General features: G+C 49.0%; 1 protein-coding gene across 1 annotated transcript in view; it reads left to right on the plus strand.

Moving 5' to 3' along the window:
• The first annotated feature begins 279 nt into the window (after positions 1-279).
• Positions 280-25,522, plus strand: part of LOC149344915 (uncharacterized) — a 103,147-nt gene continuing 77,904 nt past the window's right edge. The window contains exons 1-3 of the mRNA XM_089547318.1: positions 280-405; positions 4,936-5,094; positions 18,726-18,878. Of these exons, the coding sequence (XP_089403444.1) occupies positions 5,028-5,094; positions 18,726-18,878 (220 nt within the window). The 5' untranslated portion in view covers positions 280-405; positions 4,936-5,027. The remainder of the gene's footprint in view (positions 406-4,935; positions 5,095-18,725; positions 18,879-25,522) is intronic.

Below are 25,522 nucleotides of genomic sequence, written 5' to 3' on the forward strand. Positions count from 1 at the left end.
CGGTGGCTGATTGCCCTTATCATTAGCATCATGATAATGATGTCATTATCTTTAGCCATTATAATTATTATTAGCCACATCAATGGCTATGCGGAAATCTGATCTACGTGTACGGATGATTTTGGGAGACTGAAAAATTGAAAGACGGAGGCCAGGCACGCACTTTTCTATCCTGTGCAGTGCAGATAATTCGGCAGTGTTTCGGCAGTGGACAATAGTGTCCAAACCTCACCTTTTACTTACGCGAATATTCCCGCCACATCCTTTTTGTAGTCTGCCCGCATCAAGTGTACGGACCCCTATGCGAACACCAGTGTCCCAGCTGCAGAAACGGCGGCGTCTGCCACGATATCACCGGCCAGTGCATCTGTCCACCTGGATTCACAGGCGATCTTTGTCAGACAGGTAAGTGTGAAATGATGTTTTGCGGGCGTATATTCGCCTGAAATTGTTGATGCTTCGCCGATGCTGATGCCAGAGCTTGCAGGTACAGCGGAGCCTCAGCAAGAGTGAAACGACGGCTTTGGAAAGCAAAAATGGAAGCCAGGCATTAGAGAGGACGGCACTGCACAAAAGAGAAATCAGAAACGGTGCCAAATTTGTAGACCCTTGAGCGCATTTCTACATGGCGCAGCCTACATGCATGGAAAAACAAATCATTGTCATCATTATTAGAACTGAACTGTTTTCTGTACGCTGAAACGGAAGGAGTACACCCGTCACCAGTGCATGCTTTGCTTCGTGGTTCACCTCTTCTAGTTCGTAAGTGAAGAAAGAATTACAAGAAGCGATTCTACGGCTGCAGGTGGGTGAAAATCACCCCTCGCTGCCTGTCCGGATGGGCCAGGTGTTAGACGTTTTTAGCATACTGGAGACGCACTGCCGGAGGCACAAAACGGTTTACTGGACGCCTCCTGCCCACGCGCAGTGGCCCCGTCACTGCCAATGCGCAGGAGGCGCCCGGTAAACCGGTGTGCGTCTACGGCGGTACGTCTACGGTATGCCAAAAAAGAGTATCAGAGGATGTTAACGCGGAGAATACGTGCAGCCCTATCAGAAGTATGGAGCCCGAGGGGATTGCTTCTATACCGTTTAGCAGGGCTGCATGACACATCTATAGCGGTCCAAAGCTTGGGCGAAATGAGGAAGTGAAGCCATGCCTCTTTCGAGACATTACGGTCGCTGAGGATGCATTACAAAGCACGCTGCAGTCGTCACAAGCAACTCATTGGAGTGAGTACTTTTGACGGAAGAATGTACTAGCGTAGATGTATATCGTCTTTTCTGGCATCGATGTGACCGGTAAACCGGTATACGCCTAGGCATGCGCGTCTGCGCTATGCTAAATTTCTCTAATCAAGAGCGATGCCTGTTGAGATCGAAAGCGGGCGGCTGACGCGAGCCGACAGCAGCGCAGATAGCTGCGCTTTCGGTTTGGCTACTTGCGCCGGGAAAGTATTTTTGCAGGTCATTTAGGAGCAAAGGCATGACACATTGGTGACGTAGAGGCTACGTCAGTTCTTCGTGTATCGCCGGGTGATCTTTTTTTGTTCAGAAAAAAGCACAGTCAAAGGTCTCTCTCAAGACCACGCACGGGAAGGATTAAAGACGAGGATTTTGGGCTAGCCTGCCCCTCGGGGTATGACGCAATGACGGCTTCGAGCTGCCCCGCCGCTTGCTCTTATCGGTAGTCTAGCCTGCGAGCAAAGCCCGGTGCAGCCTTGCACGTTTGCGTCTTTGTTTTATTTCTCGGCTTCCACTCAAAATGGCGTGTTGTTTAGGTTTAGAGTGAGAGTTTTAAATAGAAGCGGGGTCAGCAAAACCAATGGCTTGGTAGGGCATCTTAAAATGGAACCATGAAACACTTTCTCTTTTGCTAGTCGGTTTACGTATTAGTTACTACTGCTTAACGGATACAGTATATTAGTAATCAAAACGTATCACTGCCACTGCGTTTGAAGGCCTTCAGTTAGGGCTTTCACCTACAAAATACGATAAATGAAAAAATTTGCCCTCGGTTTATGTGCTTAGCTTTGTCTATCTTTGTTTCGCTTTTCATAGGCCTGGAAATTCGAGTTGCACCAAAATTACTTTGCAGTACTTCCTCGGCTTTCCTCTTGCGGTAATACGCCTGAGCTGCTCGCTGCGAATCTAGTCGCCGTTCCCTTTGTTCAGTGGTCTCTGAAGCCACTTGTACACGCCTCTTGACTGCACGTTCTTCCTACGACTTATCATTCTCCTCTTCTTTCTTGCGTTTCTATCGTTTTTGTAGCGATAGCTACACTGCGTCAGCCGCTTCGCGATGTCAGCGTGGCTGCGCGCTGAGCGGTGCCACCTCCGCTCCGCCAGCTGTGTGCATGCGCAGAGCGACGTCAAAGCACGCAGCTGGTGCGCGCGTCGCGCGCCTACATTACGCTACATTACTTCTCTCTTTCCTCTTTAATTCCCCTCATTCCCTTCCCCTGTGCAGGGTAGCCAACCGGAATCCTTTCTGGTTAACATCCCTGCCTTTCCCCCTCTCTCTCTCTCTCTCTCTCTCTCGAGCTTTCAGCGTGGCGGCGCCATGACCACTTTGGTGGCACCGTGGCTGGTCACGTGGTTGGTCACGTGATCTGGAGCAGCTGCCAGTAGCGCGGCGCGCCGGCAAAACCGAGTGGCGGAGGAATGATGAGGAGGAAGACGATGAATTCACGTCCACGGTCGAAGATGAATAAGGAACGCCCAGCGAAACGCAGCGGCGAAAGACTGACTTTGCAATACAACTGAGCTAGTTCCACTCGGGTAGCTCTAGCTATCGCGTCACTCTAGGTTTAACCAGAGCTAAACCAGAGCCATTTTTTTTCTCTTCACCTGCAATTCAACTGAGCGAGTTCCACTCGGGTAGCTGTAGCTATCGCGCCGCACCATGTTTTACCAGAGCTAAACCTGAACCAATTTTTTGCTCTTCATCGGTTTCCGCGTCTTGTTGAGCAAGGTTATACTGTCTTCGCCGCTCTCCTTCAGCTTCCCGCCTTGCTTTATCCACCGAATCGGTTTAGTCACGTTGATGCTCCAGTCTTTTCGGTTGCTGTTCAGCTGAGCTCACCGGGCACGTCGTTCGTCTTCGAAATCTGTCGAATGACGGACTTCATCCATAAGTTGCCATTTTCTGCACTGCACACTACTCCGGCAACTTCAGCCTTCGCCTCTTCCGAGATGCGGAGATACGAGAGATAACGCGTTGATCTTGGAAGCTTGGGCACACTCTGCGGAAGCTGCGTTCGGTCGCACTGACGCTGAATTCACAAAGTACATGCGAATGCATTACGCTGTATTAAATAAAAAAAAATGCTGTATAAGCGCAGGACTGGTTGCGTTCGAATCTGTGCGAATATGCGCATATATGCGAGAGTGCTTGCCTGGCGACCCAAGGCTAGTGGGTTCGAATCCTGACGGAAACTTGTAGATATTTTCTCTATTGAAAGACAATCACTTTGTAAAAGTACGTCGTTTGAGATATGCGCTGATGTTTAATCCACATTGCTAGTCCTCTTTTCATTTACATGTATTTCCACCTTAGACGTCCACGGGTAGCGTGGGTTTCTGGCGACAACACTGACGCCGCTTTTTTTTTTTTGCTTAACGGGGTGCTTGAAGCTTTCGCTTTGAAAGAAATTCTTTGCCCTTCAGCGCCATTGCACATGGCAAAACAGCTCCACTGCTTTACTAGGCCACTAGCCTAGGTTTTCCTTTCTCGCTATGTACACGAGGCAGTCACAGAATTGACTTCTCGCTAGAGTTTCGTCGTGGACTGTCTGCGATTTTTTTCATGTTAATATGCAGCTTGCTGAGTATTGTAATGAAATTCGGTCCCATAGACTGATCTCTTTTTTTCCTAGTTGAACGCTTGCCCCAAACTTCATCGTTTACTCTACATTCCATTGTACTTGACGTTTAAAGACCCGAAGTGGCATACTGATTATGAGCGAGACAGTAGTGGAGGGCTGATAGTTATTTTAGCCACCATGTTCGACTCCACGCCGCGGAGCTTTGTGTCCAACTAATCTGCGCGGTGCTCTTAACATTACGGCCTCGTTCAATAAAGCTCCCCACGTCAAAGGCCGCAGAACTCGTTTACTGGTTTCCTTCCCAGTAGCAAGATTTTGAGAGCTCTCTTTTCTTGAAGGGAGTGAAGGGCGCGCTTTGATTGCTGCTTCCGGTTTTCCTTCGCTGTAGCTTTCGCTCCCGTCCTCATATTCATCGTCATGTGCTACACAAACAAGAGGAGTAAAACGCCCGAAGCGGCACGGTGCTTGTTTCATTGCAAACACTAGCCAGTATAATAACTCGTATATCATCGTCCTACGGTATTTGAACCGCGAACAAGGTGCGCGCGTAGCTGTTGTTGTGCCATGCCGTATATTGTTTCACCTTCAGTTCACACTTCGGTATCTCGGCAATGCGTTGCGAACTCTTACCACCAAAATTATTGGATTATGTGGTTAGTAGCTGTGTCTAAGGGTTTGTTAAAAAAAAATGGATATTAAGCGTAATGTTACAAAACGGCGCGACCGGACAAACCGACTGACACGAATAAACAGAGACGAAGCGTTAAGCAACAAAGGAAGAACTGCTAGCAAGTCAAGGTGGCAGCTCTAATTGTCAGCTGTAGAAACAATAAAAATAATCTAGAGCCTAGCAGTAGAAAAGTGGCTAGAAGCGCGCGCCAACTTAAAATTTGAGATGCACTTTTCAGCAGTACTCTGTACCATGCGTGGCCTACGGGATAAAATGGACGCGGCAGGATGGTACGAGAGGTCCGTATCAGTGGCGATGTTTCTGAAGCGCATTCTCGAGCCGCTACTGCTGACACATACAAAAGTTCATCCTGCGCTTGATGCGGATGTTGAAGGTGCTAATACGGGCCCGTATTGAATGTTGTCTCTCCTTTTGTAGCTTGCGGAGACGATCGGTTCGGCCGCCACTGCGAGAACCGCTGCTCGAACACAAATCCGGATCGTGCCGTGAAGTCATGCCGAGGGATCCTCATGTGCCTTCCGGATCCGTATGGCTGTTCATGCGGCACAGGATTCACCGGGCGCTACTGCAACGAGAGTAAGTGAAGAAGACCGAAAATGCTGGCAAGGAGACGGAGTTGCCTTGCTGGTTTTGTTGATTACAAGGTCGCTATGTGTGACCTCGTCCATCAGTCGCCTTTTCTGGAAGTGAGGAATTTCATAGGAAATAGATCATCTTTACTTCCCGTGACGGTTTCAGCGCATTTCCTTTTCGTAAAAAGTACTTTTACTGTGGCCCTTCTTATTTCACGAGCTCTAACTTATGGCTTATTCGTGATGATTTTACAGCAGCACATCTAAGGCGTAGTTTATAGCTGGGCTTATTTGTATGAGAGCTCATACGGTTGACAACATTATTGCTAGCATATATATTATTATCAGTGCTGCAAATATAGCAAAAGAAGGGAAGACGACTGCCCCAGTCCCCTGAGTAGGGCGGAGCGCGAACTTGTCAAAGTGAAAGGATAATGGGCCGCTGTTTAAGGCACGATAATGGCGATTTTCACGAAATCCATTACACGCAGCTGCGGCGCTGCGAATTAATCTAACAAGGATCGGCGGACGTGGCACGCTGTTTGCTTCGTTGCGTAAGTGGTTCGACGGAAATTCAGACAGTGTTTTAAGAATTTTGTGTAGAAACTTGCCTTTGGAGGGCTGTTACATTACATTCCTCCGCTTTAACCAGGCTAAGACCCGCCAAGTGTAGTTATGGCACTTTTCTGTTGCCAGAAATACGCAGTGAAAATATCATAGCAACTCTCCACTCCTCAGTCGAAACGGTTCCAGGACTACGCCATTTAAGTTCATGTCATTTAAGAAGGACCATATCATTTAAGCAAATGATATTAAACCTCTACAGGCTTGGTAAATGAACTAATAAGAGGAGGCTAATAATAGTTCATTTGCAAGATCTCGATCAAAAGAACGCCGTCTTTAAAGACAGGGAAATTAAAAGCTCTGGCATTTGCATTCACAACGAATACTCGCAGGAAACATTACGAAAACGCGAGTTGCCCTGGGAGTCAGCTCGAAAAGAGAATGATGACGGCCATAAAGTGAGATTGGTACACGATAGACTGATTCTTGGCAATGAAACGTTTGTCTGGAACGACACATCAAGTAGCGGTACTAAAATCGCCTCGGTCCCTACACCCAACTCCGACTGACTACCAGCTCCCACTCCTTCGAGCTATCGACACCTAAACTTTTCTTAACCTGAATGCTGAGAACATACTCAATAAAGCAGAATCGCTTCAAGTCTTTCTGATCACTCATAGTTCCCACATAGCTGCGATAACAAAAACTTTGCTTCACTCTGGCGTTAGTGACGACTGAGTTTTTCCTCCCTCTTACCGTGTCTTCAGGCGTGAAAGGGTTCCCGCAGCGGTGGCGTCGCTATCGTAATAAAACATGATACTAAAAGAGAGGTCTTGCAGCAAATATACACCCATGAAAGCTTATTCCTAAAGGTTAATTACTTTAGTCACACTTTCATTCTGGGAGCGTTGTATAGGCCTCCAGATTCCGGTACTGATTACACGTGCATATTGCAGGATCATATGTATTCATTTAGGAACAGTACAACCATTATTTCTGGCGACTTTAATATTCCAGATATGAATCGGTGTACTGGATATTTCTAACCTTCAAAAAATACAGACATTTTACAAGTTTTAACTGAGCCAACATGGGTGCGAGGGATGTGCAGTTCTGTTTTAGCCTTAGTATTTGTCAACAGCTTGTTTTCTGTCCACTTGTCATCTGTGTTGGAAGGAATATCAGGTCACAGGATGGTACTTGTCTCTCTAATATTTTCTTATTGTGGTAGACCACGCAAAAATTTGATTAAAGTTATAAAAGACTTTGCACGTGCAACTGATGAATCAGTACTTGATTATTTAGACATTGCTTTTGACAGATTTTTTGGTGAACGTGCCTCGGTTTTGTGGGATAGTGTGGGTGTACTGTGAATTTTGTCTACTGAATTTCATTTCAGACAAGGAAAAACGCGCAAAGGAAAAGAATCGGTGGATTAATGTAATCGCCGCATTATTCATCTGAAACGTAAAGTCAAGTGCCTGAAGCGTTCGAAACGGGCAAACATAGATCGTTTGGCACAACTTGGAGCTGAACTTTCTACGAATATTAGATTTGCCAGGGAACGATACTTCACAGACTGTCTCGCGGAATTCAGAAAAAGTAATCTCGCTAAAATTTGGAATCATACCAGAGAGTCTTATAAGCCGATGGAAGAAATAGTCATGAACGGATGACTTGTTACGTGCCAAAAGGGCATTGCCAAAGCTTTTAATAATTATTTCCGGTCTGTATGCTCAGCTGATGAAGATGAAGATATTGACGTTTTGGTTTGTGATTCCTTTGAACCTTAAGACATTTTATCTCATGAAGGTGTCATTAAAATGCTGCTCCGATTAGATACGAATTGTCCTGCCGGCCCCGATGACATCCGTAATGCAGTTTTGCGGCGCTATGCTAAATCATTGCCTCGTTCTTTGTCCTAAATGCTTCGTGCTTTCTTATCTTCTTGCTTCTTGCCGCCTGACTGGCTCACAGGGAAGATTAGTCGTGTTTATAAGAATAAAGATCGGCTCTGTGTAAACGATTACCGCGTTATCTTTCTAGCGTCATCCTGTTGTAAGCTTATCGAACATAATATTTGCGGTCACATACTTGCAATAATAAACAGCAACGAAGCCTTGAACAATGCTTAGCACGGCTTTAGGAAGAGATTCTCTACAACTACACAACTGATAATAGCCATTCCTAATTTCAATGCAGCTTTAGGCAAGCTTTCGACAAGGTGCCGCATAGCTTCTTTTAAAACTGAAACTCATTGGTGTGCTACCTCCGCTCATTGCTTGGATTGCAGCCTATCTACAACACAGAAAGCAGTTTGTGGAGATTGGCGGTAGTTGTTCTTCCCCACTCCCTGTAACCTCTGGAGTCTCCAAGGATGTGTGCTTGGTCCCCTACCTTTTTAAATTTGCATAAATGATCTAGTTTCCGGTATTAATCCAGCTGTCCAGATTAATAAATTTGCCGATGACTGTATGATATGTACTCTGGTATGTTCCGTTTCTGAGCAGGATCATTTAGATAATGGTCTGCTTAGTGTCCTTTCCTGGAGTGAAAAATTGAGCATGGAAATAAATACTCAGAAGGGTGCGCTCTTGCGGATAACAGGAAGAAAAATCCGTTTTCCTTCAACTATTGCATTAATGTCATTTCAGTTAAAGAAGTGCCAAGGTATAAGTATCTTGATATTTTAGTACACTAGAAATTGAAATGAAATGACCATATAGACCACCTCAGCTTTACGTAAACTTGGTTTTCTTCACCATAAACTTAAAAGCACGCCTAGCAACTGCCAGCTATTAGCCTACAATACGCTTATAAGACCAAATCTGGAATATTCCGCCATCGTTTGAGTTAACTTGAAACTCTGGTCATCATCCTGGTCACGGCACCAGTTAACTTGAAACTATGATCCTCCTCCTCACGGCACCAGTTAAGTTTCTCCTTCGGATCGTCGTCAGAATTGCCGGTCCGTCTATGATCGTATGTGGTTAGCAGTTGGAAGGGCACTTCGCGCCTTCGTCCACTCGTCCGGCGACCCGTTGCCGGTTGGAGCAGCAACTCCAAACTTCTTGAGAAGCAAAACTAGTTTATTCAAGACGAGACCGAAAATAAAGGCAACAGGAGAAAAAGGCGGTTAAAAGAAAGGTTGGCTAAATGAGGGCTGTAGAAAAGCGGCCGAGACTGAGACTCGGCGCGCTCCCTCCGCTCTTTGTTGCAGCGGGTTTTAATGGCTTCGATAATTGGGCGGAGTTTTATTAAATCTGCTCTCACCTAATTTCAACCAATACTGCTGCGATGTCACTGTACATACAAGTGGGCGGGGCCCAGTGCTCGCCAGAGCCCGACTTGGCGCACCGCGCACTTTTCCTGGAACTTTCGCACTTCTAGAGGCGACAGCAAAGCCGAACTCTACCGCTTAGCGCGACAGTAGGGTGGTTTCAGAAGGCGCCGACCTTACGGACACCCACCCCTTGAGAACTGATCTCTTCTCAATGGGAAACTGTCGTCAGCACCTTGGTCCCCGTTTCCCGCGACCCACGACAGCGTCCGAAGCGCGCAACGCGCTGTCATCATTGTCAACCCCTCCCAACTTCAGACAGACACGGTAGGGGGAAATTAGCTACTGGCGCCGTAGGCCTCAAGCTTAACAGTTTGGGCCCCCCATGCAAAAAAAAGACATAAGGGAATTGGAAAAAAAAATGTAGAGGCGTGTAGTACGCTTTATATTTCATAGGTACAATAGAACTGATTCCCAGCTTCGTTAATGGCAGCCAATAATAATAAACCTCTCCACGTCAGACGCAAGATAGACCGCTTATCCTTCCATCACCAACTAATTCATCAAAAACTAGCCCCCTAACCCCCTATCTAACCCCCCATGTGCAGATTTAGAAACACGTAGAACTGGTCGGATCCATAATCACACTTTAGAATAATACTTCGCGCATACTAACGCTTTTAAATTTTCTTTTTTTTTTCCTGAGAACAATTGTGGAATTAAACGCCCTGCCTCTACAAGTGATATCGGCTGTTGATTTTGACAAGACACTTTATGGCTATTTTAGATTATATATTTGCTACATTAGACAACTTTATTGTTCTGTGTGTTTTACGATGCACGTGTTCTTGTATTGAGTGAATGTATTTTTCTGCCCTCCCTGCCTGAACCCAAATGAGGATCTGCAGTGTTCTGGAAATAAAAAGAAATTGGCAATGGCTTAGCTCAGCTATGCCAGCATATACGTAGCAAGAGGTACGGTGTATGCCTAGTTACGTCAAGTGTTTTCGCTTATCGCCATGGCTACGCGTTAGACATTAAAGACGAGACATGTTGGGAAGTCGGCACGTGTCATTAAACTTTAATGACAGCCAGAAAGACGGCCCGGTGATTCTTAAAGTCACAAGCGGCGTCTCTATGGTTCTGACACAGTATCGTGACTTGGCCGGTAGTCTTTGGTATGCCAAATCGATGGCCGAGACCTATTGCGTGGTCGGTGTTCTGGGATCAGTGACCAAGCCCAAGTCGAACCTACATTTCATATGAGTGCTAAATGAGCATTGGTCCCTGTTAAAGTCCCCAGTGTCACACACAGTTCGTCCACAGTTCCACGGAAGGGTGTGCACGTGGCTACTACATCGATGGTTTCCTTGATGGAAATGTTTGGTCTCTCGGTCGGAGGCGTACGGCGCCGTTCGCGGCGCACCAGCTGCGCAGCTGTGACGACACTCGGCTCCTCGCGCATGCGCACAAGAGTCGCCGAAGGTCCACAGCGAAACGTCGAGACTGCGGGTAATCTAGCTGTAGCTACAATGAAATTATCAGGCATCTAGAATAAACAGGATCATTTCCTTTGACTAAACATTGTTATACATGTACCAGGCGCTGTTGGTTAACGTTGCTGAGCAAACATGATTAACAGGTACACTTCAAGCGCAAAGAAAGTTGTGCCTGACTGTGTTTGTAATGACAGGCTTCATTACGGCACGAGTGTATGGTGTTAAGCTGCCTTTTTACCACCATAAGGCGAGGATTATACGACTTGTTTCTTTTCAAGTCCATTCTGATTTTATTTCCGCTGCATGCCTTCATGCAATGCCTTCGCTAGCTGTCACTGCAGTCAGTCAGTCACACGAGCTGATGGCAATAATGGAATAGAATGGGACGAATAGTATTGTATTATAGTGATCTTATATTCATTATGTGTTTTCCACCCATTGATTACTCGTAAATTCAAAGCCCAAGGCGCAGTTAATTCCTTCACGGAAAGGGCGGGCCGGAAAATATGTAATCGATCTCTCTTTCCATGTATGCACACGGCTAGAAAGTTATATTAATATTTAAAGCGTCTAATAAAATTGAAGAGAAGAGAAAGGTTAAAAGTGTGCAGCTTTATCAACTAAAACACAGGGAACAGTGACTGACAAAACATTTCTTGAACACCAACTGAATTGAGAAAATTTCTCAGTATTAAACCAATTCCAAAATATATGCGCCCTCCTTTTCACGAAGGCAGGAGGAGAGCCAGAGCAAAGGCCTTGAAGCCAAGCTAAAAGGCTCGGAATACACAGCCTATGTAGATGCGGCGGAATACGAAGGAGGCGACTCCTTTGTGTTTGTGGGCGTGATCGACCCTGGTGAAACATTAACGGCCGGTTCGGTCAAAACAAAGAACTCAGGGACAGCGGAGGAGGCGGCTATAGCCATGGCAATGACCAGCACCAAAGCAGTCACCATAACTTGCGAATCCAAGGTGGCTATAAATAATTTCGCATGGGGTTTGATCTCCCAGGAGGCAGAACGAATCCTGAGACATCAAGACTGGGACCAGAGAGAGATGCAACTAATATGGGTGCCGGCACACTCGGGGAACAGGGGAAAGGAGTTGGCTCACAGTATAGCTCGAGGTTATGTAAGCCGAGCAGTGAGCCGGGTTCAGCTCCCAGATTTCACGAGAGATGCATTCATATCATTTCACGAATACACGAATCAGTTAACCTTGAATGGAGGATCTATCCACCGCCAGACAACAAGCTCGACAAAAGCCAGCAGGTAACGTGGCGTCGGCTCCAGACGCGAGCCTTCTTCAGCCCGTCGAGACTAACGCACATGTATCCAACACAATACAATCCGACAGCAAACCATTCGGCGAGATAGCCGGATATGACCGCATTTTATAGAGCTGCAAAAAGGAGCCGCCACGGGCGGATCAGCTACCTGTCCCTTCCCTAGAGAGGTGGGAGGCTGCACTGGCCAACTCAGACCCGTTGACGCAAGTCTCAGCCAATGGTTGCGCTCGCAAGGTGGCCGAGAGCCATGGGCTCGAAGCCACCTAGTATAATGCCCACTAGGGCTCAGTGCTGGCAATAAACGTTTTCCAATACAAGCGCCAGACAGCAATTCATTCCTTATCTTTCATTGCTCGTTTCGAGACTGTAGGACTCCCGCGAGGCTGTCAGTACTATTAATTTTTATTTATTTGTTTCTTAGGTCTTCAAAGCCGCCATTAAAGGGGAACTACATGAGGTGGGGGTGGAGAGTACAGTAGTTACGAGAAAAATGATTATCGATGGCAATCTTGAATTGCTGAACATGTGTTGCGGACGCGATATGGCGCGGAATGACGTTGAAGTCCAGGTCAGTGCGGAGAAAAAATGGTTTCTGGAATGTGCTATGGGCGCGCTTGGGGTAGACGGCTTTGGAATCGCTGTGACGGGGTAAATGATGGGCTAGACGGATGAACACTTCGTCGGGTGGAAAGCTGGGATAAAGAGAAAGAGCGGGATAGTTTGGGGCGGCATGCTAGAGTATGAACTCCAAGTTGAGATTTTTGTTTGGTTACAGTAGTGCAATAGAAGCAGTTTGAAAGAATAAATCGTAAAGCACGATTTTCAAGAGATTTTCGTTAATTATACGGGATATTTTGGTGAGGATCTAATATAAAATGTGCGTCATATCCAGCGATTATGGTCAAAATGTTTGTGAATGGGAAGCCGGTTATGAAAGCAATTTTTCATATAATGCAAGATTTCACTATAAAGATTAATATATCCGATGATAACCAGACGCCAGTTTTGTATTTTTTTTTCTATTGGTGTTTTTGCTGTCGTCAAAAGTGTTCTCCATTGGTCTTCTACGGCAGTCTTAACTAGTCGATGCGCTCGATGGAAGCAGTTTAATATAAGATTTTGCTAGACATCCCAAGAATGGACGGCCACCTCCAATATTTCAGCGTAGCGGGTCAAATAATCTGTCGCGACTGCAATCCACCGTTTTCCTCTGGACGACTTCGGAAAAGGGCCGAGGAGGTCTATGCCAATTTGCTGAAAAGGGGTCTTTGGTGGTGCTATGGGCTGCAGAAAGCCGGCTGGCTTCAGAGGAGGAGATTTGCGCCGTTGGCAATCTCGGCATGTTGTTACGTATCTACGCACGGATGGTAGTAAATTGGGCCAGTAATACTTAAGCCGAATCTTTGCCAGTGTGCGACTGACCCCCAAGTGGCCGGCGGATGGTTCATCATGGCAAGCGCTTAAGATTTCGGAGCGTAACTGGGATGGCACAACAAGCAGAAACGTCTCCTTGTTGCTGTCAAAGTTGCGCTTGTAGACGACGCCACGCCGCAGAATGAAGGACTGTAGTCCACGGCGAAACACACGAGGTACATGAGCATTAAAACCCTCCAGATACTTAACGAGTGGCGCCAACTCAGAATCTGCGCGTTGAAGCTGCGCCATACGGGAGATGCTAATGGCACAAAGAATAGGGCAATCTTCGGTGATGTCTTGCGTAGCCGGTTCCACGGGCGCTCGTGATAAACAGTCCGCGTCTTGGTGCTGCCGACCCGATTTATAGACGACCGTAACGTCGTACTCCTGCAAACGGAGGCTCAATCTGGCCAACCGGCCGGAAGGGTCTTGAATGCTGGCTAGCCAGCATAGCGAGTGATGATCGCTGACAACACGAAACGGTCGGCCGTAGATGTAAGGTCGGAACTTACTCAGAGCCCAGATGACGGCAAGGCACTCTTTTTCTGTTGTCGAATAGTTCCGTTCAGATCGAGAAAGTGTGCGGCTGGCGTAGGCGATTACTCGCTCTGCGCCGTCCTGCCACTGTACGAGGATTGCTCCGAGGCCTACATTGCTGGCGTCAGTGTGGACATCAGTCTCTGCATTCTCGTCAAAATGAGCTAGTATTGGTGGACTTTGAAGGCGGCAGCGGAGTTCCTCGAAGGCTGCGTCTTGGGCACTTCCCCATACGAAAGGTGTGTCATCTCGAGTCAAGGCAGTCAATGGCTCAGCTAGGCGAGAAAAATCTTTAACAAAGCGACGGTAATACGAGTAGAGGCCCAAAAAACGACGGAGGGCCTTCTTGTCAGTTGGGCGTGGGAAACTGGAGACGGCGGAAGTCTTGTCGTGCTCTGGAAGAACACCTTGTGCGCTGACAACATGTCCTAAGAAACGGAGCTCCTCAAAGGCGAAATGGCATTTCTCTGGATTGATCGTTAGTTGTGCAGACTGGAGAACTTGAAGGACAATGCGCAATCGCTGCAAATGTTGTTCGAAGCTAGACGAAAAGATGACCACGTCGTCCAGGTACACAAGGCACGACTGCCACTTCAAACCAGCTAAAACAGTGTCCATCATGCGTTGAAACGTGGCCGGAGCGGAGCAAAGTCCAAATGGGAGCACCTTAAATTCGTACAGACCGTCGGGTGTCACGAAAGCCGTTTTTTCGCCGTCTCGCTCGTCGACCTCGATCTGCCAATATCCGCTTTTCAGATCTAAGGGAGAGAAGAACCTGGCGTCCCGGAGTCGGTCAAGCGCATCATCGATCCTCGGGAGTGGGTATACGTCCTTTTTGGTAACATTATTCAGTTTCCTGTAATCAACACAGAATCGCAACGTGTTGTCTTTCTTTTTCACCAGGACCACCGGCGACGCCCACGGACTTGTTGACGGTTGTATAACATCGTCTGCAAGCATTTCATCGACTTGCGTTCGAACAGCTTCACGCTCTTTGGGTGAAACGCGGTATGGACGCTGACAAACTGGGGGCGTGGCCGAATCGGTGACAATGCGATGCTTGGCTACCGGCGTACGTCCGACCTTGCAGCTCGACGCGAAGCAATCTTTAAAATCAAGTAGCAGCGACGACAGGAGGTTTTTCTGATGAGGTGACAACTCCGGGTTGATTTTAACCTTCTGAAGGGCGTTACTTGGTGCGGCGTCGTCGTGAAGATTCACCTCTACGGGGCACAGATTCGGCAACCTATCCACGTCGTCGAAGAAGGTGACGGCCGTTCCCTTGGCGAGGTGCTGAATTTCATTCGTGAAATTCGTCAGAAATACTGTCGCACAGCCGTCATTCAGTTCGACAAGACCGCGCGCGATAGCCACACCCTTCTCCAGCAACAGCGAAGGGTGACTGTCCGCAATACCTTCGTAGTCGTGAAACGAGTCGTTCCTCACTAACACCAGCACACTGGATCGTGCTGGCAGCATTACGTCGTCTTCGACTATACGCAGAGTGCTGACTCCTGGGCCTTCTGTGTCACTGTGCGCCACGGCTTGCTTCGTCGAAAATGTGACTCTCGCCTCGTGAAGATCGATCACAGCACCGTTTGCCTGTAGAAAGTCGAGGCCCAGGATCAAATCTCGTGAACACTCGCGCAAGACGACGAATTCACCCACGTAGACGAAACCGCGGATGCCGACTCGGACTGTGCACCTTCCGGCCGGGCTAATGAGGTGACCTCCAGCCGTGCGAATGCTAGGGCCCAACCATGGTGTCAGAACTTTGCTCAGCCGCCGCGGTGGCTCAGTGGCTATGGTGCTCGGCTGCTGGCCCGAAAGACGCGGGTTCGATCCCGACCACGACGGCTGAATTTCTTTGGAGGAGAAATTCGAGGCCTGTGTACTGTGCGATGTCAGTGCACGTTAAAGAACCCCAGGTGGTCGAAATTTCCGTAGCCCTCCACTACGGCGTCTCTCATAGCCTTAGTCGCTTTGGGACGTTAAACCCCATAAACCAACCAACCAGAACTGTGCTCAATTCCTGGGCGAGGGTGTGGCTCATCACTGAATAGTCAGCACCAGTATCAAGTAAAGCGATAGTGTCAGTTCCGTCAATCGTCACACACAAATCAGAAGTAGCGCGTCGGATGCTGTCGCTACCCTGCCCCTGTGAGGAATCAGCGTATCGGTATATCGGCGGCGGAGGATCTTTAGTTTTCCCGACAGCAGCGGCCTTGCCTCCGAAGACCGCTGGAATTAGTTTTCCCGACGTGGACTGGGAGAACGCCGCTCAGGGTAGCCGGCATCTCGGCGAGGGCTTGGGAACGATAACGCAGCGGAGATGACGACCTAGGATCGTAGCGACCGTATGTCCCAGGCCTCTGACGGGCCGACAGATGAGCTTCAATTTCGAATGGGCGTTCGCCATTCCGGGGGCAAGGGTCGTCGGGCGCGAAACCACGCAGACCCACTCGGCGGTACGGGCAGGCCCTGTAAAGATGTCCCGCCTCACCACAGTGGTAGCAAAGGGGCCGCCGGTCCGGTGCACGCCACACATCACACTTCCGTGGCCGCTGGTAAGCTGGTCGAGCAGGCACACGAGAAAGACCAGACGGCTGCGCTGCGTGAGTCGCGGTATTCACGTCGTAGCCTGACGTTGGGGCCCGGCAGAGGACAGATGCATAGGTAGGCCTGACCTCAGTCTGTCTTGGGATCTCAGGCAGTTGTTGCTGCTGTGCTGCTAGGCGCACCTCGTCCCGGACAACTTCAGACAGCGATGTAACAGACGACGCGCTGGGAGGCAGCTGGAGGGCTTGTAATTCCTCCCTGACGATCGACCTGATTAGGTCACGTAAAACGGCCGCATCATCACTCCCTAGCGGCATCGAAGAAACAGCGGGCCCAAGCATGCTTACATCCCGATTGTATTGCCGGGCTCGTTGCAGGAGCGTCGTCTCCATGGTAGTCGCTTCCGTGAGGAATTCGGCAACAGTACGCGGTGGACTGCGCACAAGACCGGCGAAAAGCTCCTGCTGGACCCTGCGCATGAGGTGGCGAAGCTTCGTCTCCTCCGCCATGGATGGGTCAGCACGCTTGAAGAGGCGCGTCATGTCCTCTACATACATGCGGACGCTTTCGTTAGTCCGCTGGTTACGGGAGCGAAGCGCAGCTTCAGCTTTCTCCCGGCGGTCTGCGTTGGGGAATGTAGCTGGGAGATTTTGACGAAATGTCTCCCAGGTGGACAGGTTGCTCTCGTAGTTCTCGTACCATGTCCTAGCGGAGTCCTCGAGCGCAAAATACACGTTATGGAGCTTGCGGTCGTCGCTCCAGCCGTTGTAGCGGGCGACCCGCTCGAAGGTGTCTAACCAGTCTTCCGCGTCTTCGTACACGTCGCCGTGAAAAGATGGCGGTGTTCGCGGCGTGTGGTAGAGGATGGGCGCCGGGGACCTACTATCTGTGGCCATTTCCGGCGGGACCGTCGGTCGAGGCTGCGTCTTCCTCGTCGGGTTGGCAAGAGGCCCGAACTCAGGTGACTCACCGCGGAGGCGGCGGCTTGTGCGCTGATGGACCGGTGTGAGTTCCGTCTTTATGTCGTAGGCGTACGCAGGTCGGGAAGCGTGCCCCGCACCTCCACCAGATGTGTAACAGTTGTTACACTGAAAAGAAACTGCAGCGGCTGAACAAGGGCACCAGAGAAAACGACCAACACTTCAGCGTCGTCTACTTCTACCCGCTGCCATCGCTTTCTACTTCTACTGCCAATCCTCGTGTCAATATTATACCAAAGTACTTTGTTGAATCAACTTGCGGGATCAGGAAAGAGAGATACGACAGAGAGATGTAAAGAGCCAGCATAGCTGCGAGCAGCACCGAGCAGACTTATCTTTGATCTCGTCTTTGTACCTTTCGCAGGTTTTTGTAAAGCATGCAGTAATTGTAAAAATTGGAGTTCCGTTTATGAGAACTTAAACCTGATTACAATGCATTTTTGTGCTGTCCCTCGCGGCGTAGTAAGTAATGAGCACAATAAAGTAAACCACATCTGTGTTAACTATTCAGACCTGCGGACTTGGCCGTACAGTTGGTATTGTAGTGCCCTCACCTCAACTCTTCGTTCTACCGCGCGATGGCCGGTGGCGTAGAGTGTGGGTCCTTTGCTCAGCTTATTTTGCCGTATTTGTTCCAGCGATTTTTCGCGCCATGAGTTGTGTGCGCGGTTTGAAACATTTGAAGATATTTTTTCCAATAATTTCCAGACTTTTCGCACCGTTTCGACTTGACCCTTTCCGGGATCACCTCAACATTCTCTTGCCACTGACGTTTCAACGGTACCATCCGCATGTTGGGCGATGATGAAATGCCATGTGGGGTCACAAGGTCAGATTATGGTCTGTCAACCTGAAAGGAGGTCCTCTCAGGGATGGGGAGCGCTACGTGTGTACAACTACAAACTGTTCGCAGCGCAGGTGGCCCAAAAGCCTGGGAACATTTGTTCTATTATTTTATAAGCATGCTCCTGTAAGCGATCGTCCCTGATATATGGTCGATGCTGCTGTGCTACATCTTCGCTACTAAGACAGTCCACTTAACCAGCGAGTTAGAATTAAGGCGCCTTCCTACAAAAACGTGATTAAAGAAATATAAACGAGCGTGAATGCTTGTGTTTAATGTGTCGGATACGGAAGGCGTCGGCACAGAAAGTTCCCTATTTGTTCCTTACATGCCGTCTTTCAGTAAGTCGTCACATATGTGTAAAAAAAATGTGGCCAAGTATATCAAAGGAAGAGTTCCTTTCTTTCTTAGAATACACAGCCACCGTTTGTTCGCTAAGATAACTGAAATAAATCTACAAAGGGAACTTTACTTAACCATAGCTGTTCTCCTTGAAATGACGTGCACCTTTCCCTCTGCAACCAGTGTAGAGAACGCGCAACCACTAGGGATTGACAGGAATCCCCTAGATGCAAATCTGCGGGCAGCTTTGTCCGGAACGCCGAGAACGCGTGTCGCAGATGGGAGAGGAGCGTCGTAATCACTTCGCTGATGTCCCTCGCGCAGCATGTCCCCAGCACCGGTATGGCGCGGACTGCAAGCAGAGCAGACTGTGCAACTGCAAGACGAGGAGCTCCTGCAGCGTGCACACCGGAACGTGCCACGAGGACCGGGGCGCCTGCCGGGACGGATGGAAGAATTCGCCCTACTGCGACGTCAGTAAGTCACGCTTGCGCGCGCCGCGCCGATCAGCACTCATTCGGAGATATCGGGAGCTGGTCTGACTTTCAAGCATTCCCGATTTTTTCGCTGTCGTTCTGACGAGATTTCTGACTGGTCTTCTCGCATGAAACCAACAATTTCTAAACTCAGTTATATTAGACCTCTTATTTCATGACCCTTTGTATGCTGCCTTCTTGCAACGAGCGTTATATTAGACCTCTTATTTCATGACCCATTGTAGGCTGCCTTCTTGCAACGAGCGCTTCATGAGATAATGCGTCACACTCTGCCGAAAATGAGAGTTAATTTGAACTGTTCATATTATTTGCACTTATAGGGACACAGGAGGCAACTGCATCAATTACTGTTCTCAGTAAAAATTGACTCTGCCTTTTTCTGCTTGCGTTTACATTTTTCTGGCAAAAAGATTCATTTAACGCTGTGAAAATCAGAGTGACGTAAAAACTTCCCTGCAGCCTGTTGAAATTTGTGACGTCCTGACCGGAAAGGACGGGCTGCCACTGCTTTCAGCTGAATGGAGATGTAGCGTACACTTTTGGTATTGGCACCGAAAATTCGCCGGGTTTCGGGGCGTGCATTTTAATGCGATAATATTAGACGCCCCGTTCACAACAAAAGCCCACGTCCGTGTCATGAAAAAGTAGACGACCCGCCTGCCACGTCTTGCAGGTGACACGTGTCCACTTGATCAACTTTGATCACGTTATTTTCGCGTTGCTTGAGTCATTCATTGGTGCATCTGTCTTTCTCCACCACGTGGTCTTTTTCACGTGTGAAAGGCAAGGAATAGACAACGGCTTTCGGGCATTTTACAAAATAATTATCGGGATCTACTGTGCACTCTTGTTTCTTTTTTTCGCCAGTCTGGGTTAACATTTCTTAAGAGACTTTTCAATTTCTCTGGGGCTTTAAGTTCCAGATTCACTCCCGCTTTGCGGCCAACCACGATATACATTGCTTACGTGTGGCAGTGCAAGTCTTTCCTTTTCCTTCCATTTCGCACTATCGTCAGTATGCTCTGGACGAAGGTGCTCTAGTTTAAGGTTCTTGTGCAAGCTTTCGGCAAATGACACCAGCAAACACGTGGGGTAACCTGCACTAGTTAGCGGTCTATCAAAAAAGCTAGATCCCATTGCGTGGAAGCACTACTTCCTAAGAGCATTACTTCCACTACTTCCTAAAGAGCCGAGCAGAGTGGAAGTTGCGCATTGTCCTCTCTGGGTTTACACGCCCAGCAGACCTCCCGCCCTGTGAACTAAACTAAACACACCAGGACACCGAAACTCTTTTCTCACGCTTATTCCGGTGAGGGTACTGTGGTGTCTCTTTCTGAGCCAGGTACTAATCGCCGTACCACTGTCGCACGATACCGGACCCTGTACACACACTGCACACGCCACACGCACGCATCTGCGGAAACATTACATGTGGCTAGGTCTCGTATCGCCTCGGCATTTAGTTTCGTTTATTGTAGTCTGAAAGCACTAATACGTACGTTCACAGCCTACCAGAATCACCTCTCGCCTCTATTGGCCTAGCGCTGCCCACTCATCGTCTTCTGCTATGCAGCCAGTGGTTCTGCACCTGCAAAATTGTCTCTTGCCTGTCTGCAGCGGGCCTAGCGCAAAAGCTCCGTCCCGCATTGCCCGTTATTATGCTCTGGAGGTCATCCAGCCTATGTGGATTAAAACGCGGACTCTTGTCGGGCATAACTACAGCAGCGGCGACAGCAAACCTCCCTTGAAAACAGCCAGCGCCGCTCTGCTAGTGCAACCTCATCCACATGAGGAAGATAGTTGCGAAGGCCAGCTTTAATGAACCGTCAAAAAACAGGACCCGGGTTTCAGCTGGGTCCAGTCGTCGTGTTCAGCCAAGCAATCCGTCGTCAAAGGAGCAGTTTCCGGAGAGCAGTTCCCTACTCTGCGTAGCCTTGAGCGTGGTCCTAGCCTTGGAATTGTCGCCTTACACTCAGGCCACAGAGTGGGCCGCACATGCGACCACCCACAGACCGTGGAACTACCACTCGCGGAACTTCCGGTGTCTGCGCGACATAGATGGCATCCTCTTCACCCTCGAGCTCACCACCTGACGGGGCGTGTTCCCTACCTTGGCCTACCTTGGATCCCATACTGCTGCATCTGCTCTCAGCTGGTTCTTCTATCTCTTCGTTGACGAGGACCAAAGCAATCAGCACAGCATATAAGAGAACATCAGGGGCCACATCACTCGGGCATGACACCACGCAAACAACGATGCACTCATCGTCGCTCGTTTTCCAGGTTAGTTACCTGAAGTCTGCATCTTGTATTAGGAGCAACAATTACTGCCTATTCGCGGTGTCTCACCCACCAGAGCTTCGTGATGTGTCTGAGCGGTTATATGGTCGGCCAAGTTGTTTGTGGGTGTCATTATCTGAGGTACGTCTGATGCTTTCGGGTGATGTTGAGTCTAAGCCCGATCCCAAGACGAAGGACGAATCTGAGGCATTTGCCCTGATCTTAGAAACACTACAGAAACTGGATGAAGAATATGCATTCTTAGTCGAAACAACTCGAAAGCTGGAAGAAGGTCGAGTTGCTTTTGCTTGAAGAATTGAAATGTTTCAAAGAGAGGGAGGATGCCGCAGAGTCGCAATGAGGCACTTGACTGAAAGGGTGGAAGTGCTTGAAGCGAGCGAGACTGAGGAAAGCGAGACAAAAATTGCAATAGAAAAAGAGGCGGCCTCACAAAATGAAGTTACCCTTTTGAATGAGTGGGTCGCGACGCTTGAAACATCTTTCACCAAGCAACGTTCAGGTGAGTGAGCCCATCTGAACAGGCTCATAGCTCTCTCTCGGAACAACTTTCGCTAGTTACATCTAGATGCACTGATGCGGAGAACCATTTGTGGCGATGCAATCTCCATTTTTTTGGACTGGGAGTCGATCCTGAGGAGGATTTGGATACTTCTAAACAAAATTATTTCCATTGTATTGAGGTAAACCAGGGATATAAACAACCGATACACATTTCGAACGCATGCACAGACGAGGGAAATATAGCAGTGATAAGCGGAGACCAGTTACAGAAAACATGATGTTTTTCACAAAGTGTACATTCTTTGATGGGCACGTAAACTGAAGAGAACTTCGTTTTCTATCGGCGTAAAGTTTTCGGTTACAACAAGACAGACATGAAAGAAACTTTATGAATTTGCCAAGGCGCTGAACAAGCCTTTCCAACTGTCTTTTCACATGCTGCACATGGAACCCAACACTAGCATACAGGGTCTGTTCTGATAGTAGTAGGACTGGTTTTTTCCTGGGTGAACGGGCGGACGAGAGGCTGCCTGCGCGTGCACGATCGTTGAAGGGGGATATTGGGAATGCTGGGGAAAATCGGCAGTCGGCTCTCGGTCGTTGAAGAGAGGAGGTCGCTTGTACTGTGAACCCCTCTCGAAACGTCTCGTCACGCAGAATCGTCGAGCGTTTACTGGATCAGCGATACGCTATCAAATTTTGAGTAAATCTTGGTAAAACGGGCAAAGAGACTCACAACATGATTAAGGAGGCCTACGGTGACGCTTCCATGGGTAGATCAGGTGTTTTTTGAGTGGCACAAGCTTTTCCGAGAAGGTAAGGAAAGAGTGGAGGAAGACGACCGCTCCAGACGCCCTTCGACCAGCAAGACCAACGAAAATGTGTAGCGAGTGAAACATTTACTTAACAGTGATCGTAGAATGAGTACCAGAATGATTGCTGATGACTTGAGCATTCCTCAAACCCAAGTTTTTGAGATCGTGACAGAAAACTTACCCATGAGGAAAGCGTGCGCGAAGTTGGTGCCGGGAATGTTGTCAGAGGAGGAAGGCCAACCGGTAGGATCTTCGTCATCATGTGAATGAGGACCCCGATTTTTTGCCCAGCACAAGGCGGCAACGCTGCCTGAGCCCCCGTATAGCCACGACTTGGCCCCGCCATACTTTTTCTATTCCCGAAAATAAAATCGACGCTCGAAAGGAAACATCACGGATCGGTAGAGGTGGTTCAACAGGCCGTGACGAGGGAGCTACACAGCATTCCGGTCCAGGCGTTCTGGAGGCGTACGAAAACTGTAAAACTCATTGGCACCAGCGTGTAGCTGCGGAAGGGTGCTACCTTTAAAAATTGTAATCGTTTGTACCATTCTCTAGAATAAATTTTGTTTAAAAAATTAAGTCCTACTACCTTGAGAACAGACCATGTATATAGCACTTCTACAGACAGTGTTTCGCCGTACAACGGATAGCTAGTCAGCAGTAAATACAATGTCATAATATAACGTCATATAAACGTCAATATCAGTGGATTGAAGCGGGTAATGCGGTGCCCAGAATCAACTGGCTTGATGACAAATGTAAGGTTGTGCCTAGGTACTTGAGTCACGTTCTGAGTGTCTACAGTGAAAAGTGACCGCTTTGAGCTGCGACGACGCTTTGAAGGCACGTGAATAAATCTCACAGACCCTTCTCTGGGCTACGCCACTTGAATCTCAACACCCGTCATCACTGTCTTTTACGTAGCAGTAATCGGGGGCTCTAACCCGAGCAAAACCGTCTTTTGTGTGTCCGGTAAACAAAGGCAGAAAACTTAATCAGTCATCTTGTGTGTGCGTTCACCCTCTTCTCACTTGTTGCGTGCCCTCCCAGACCCTCCCAGTGCCCTGTTATAGTGTACGTAGGTAGCATTCTTGATCACAGAGATGCCCTCGACTCAGCGTGGCAAGCTCAGCCAGTATTCAGCTATCAAGTGACAAGGGGGCGGGGGCAGAATGGGTCGTTTGGTGCCCAGCTTTTGCCGGTCGCAAGCCAGAGAATGAGGGGAGCCAGAGGTTCACACACAAATCAGGGCTTAAAGAGCAAAGAGATGTACAAAGTGTAATGGAAACGACCGGCATCCGTTCACGCGGTGCGACGAAGAGGTCAACGAAGTGCTGTGCTGGTTCCGGAGTGACTCTGGGCGTGTGCCTGCCGTGACGCGTCTTTGATCAACGGCCTCCGACCTGCGCTTCGAAGACGCACCTGTACACTTGGTGGAGGTGCGGGGTATCGATCCTCTTTCCACGCCGATCCACAATGCGGCCATGCCGGTGTATTGAAAACGTATGCTCGCCTGCGTCTGCGCTATTATTGGCGCGGTATGTACCGCCTCGTATGTCAGTACATTCGGTCATGTACAGCCTGCCAACGTCGCAAGAACCCTCCCCGCCACGACCCCGCTCCATTGCATCCGTTACCCTGCCCTGCCCGCCCCTTTGACCGCGTCGGCATCGATCTTTACGGTCCGCTTCCAACGAGTTCGGCTAACAACCGCTGGGCCATCGTGGCCGCTGACCACCTCACCCGCTACGTAGAAACGTCGCCTCTCCAATCTGCTACCGCACAGGATGTTGCTTCTTTCATCCTACACCGTCTTGTTCTTCGTCACGGAGCCCCGAAAGAACTGCTCAGTGACCGTGGCCATGTTTTTCTCTCGGAAGTCGTCGCGGCGCTGCTAAAGGAATGCCAAATCGTTCATCGCTGTACCAGCGCCTATCACCCACAAACCAACGGCATGACAGCGGTTCAACCGCACACTCAGTGACATGCTCGCCATATATGTTGATACCGCCCACTCCAACTGGGACAAAGTACTTCCTTTCGTAACCTACGCCTATAATACGGCTACGCAGGCAACGACGGGATTCTCCCCTTTCTTTCTCTTATATGGTCGCGAGCCGACATCCACCATGGACACCATCCTCCCCTACCGTCCTGAACCTTCCGAGACCACATCCCTTTCCGACGCTCACATGTATGCCGAAGAATGTCGACAACTTGCGCGCTCTTTCACCACACAACTGCAGGGGCACCAGAAGCACCTTCCCGACCCCTCGGACCCTCCCGTGTCATATCCCTCCGGTGCACTCGTTTGGCTCTGGGTGCCTTCCTCCACTCCCGGCCTCGCCCAGAAACTGCTTTCCCGCTATCACGGCCCTTACCGCGTTCTACAACAAGGGAGGAGGAGGAGGATATAGAAGAGGAGAGGAATTACGTAGTTGAGCCCCTTAACCCATCTCCGGATCATCGTCGCCGGGGGCGTGAAACTGTACACGTCGAGCGTCTTAAGCCCTACTATGACCCGCCAACTCTTTTGTCCCCGTAAGTCACCAGGATGGCTCCTTTTCGCCGGGGAGGTAACTGTAATGGGAACGACCGGCATGCGTTCACGCGGTGCGACGAAGAGGTGAACGAAGTGCTGTGCTGGTTCCGGAGTGACTCTGGGTGTGTGCCTGCCGTGACGCGTCTTTGATCAACGGCCTCCGGCCTGCGCTTCGAAGACGCACCTGTACAAAAGGAATTTCCAACCACTCGTTCTTGCGCGTACAAAGCAATTTTCAAAACAATACAACACATGCAAAGCACCAGGAGAGACGCTAAATAGAAGAGCGATATTGCACCTAAGACAGACAAATAAACAAAACAATTTGATCACCGGGCAGGGCGACAGTCCTACGACCGGTCGTTCACGACGGAGCCATCCTGCATGTTGGAAAAAACTTTATTGCTGATAAATTTAAAGTGTTCTTCACCTTTACGGGTCACTGGGCGCCGTGGTCGATCC

This window comes from Amblyomma mixtum, chromosome 5 (genome assembly GCF_055824585.1).
Source record: "Amblyomma mixtum isolate Tamu chromosome 5, ASM5582458v1, whole genome shotgun sequence".
In the NCBI taxonomy this organism is placed as follows: domain Eukaryota; kingdom Metazoa; phylum Arthropoda; class Arachnida; order Ixodida; family Ixodidae; genus Amblyomma; species Amblyomma mixtum.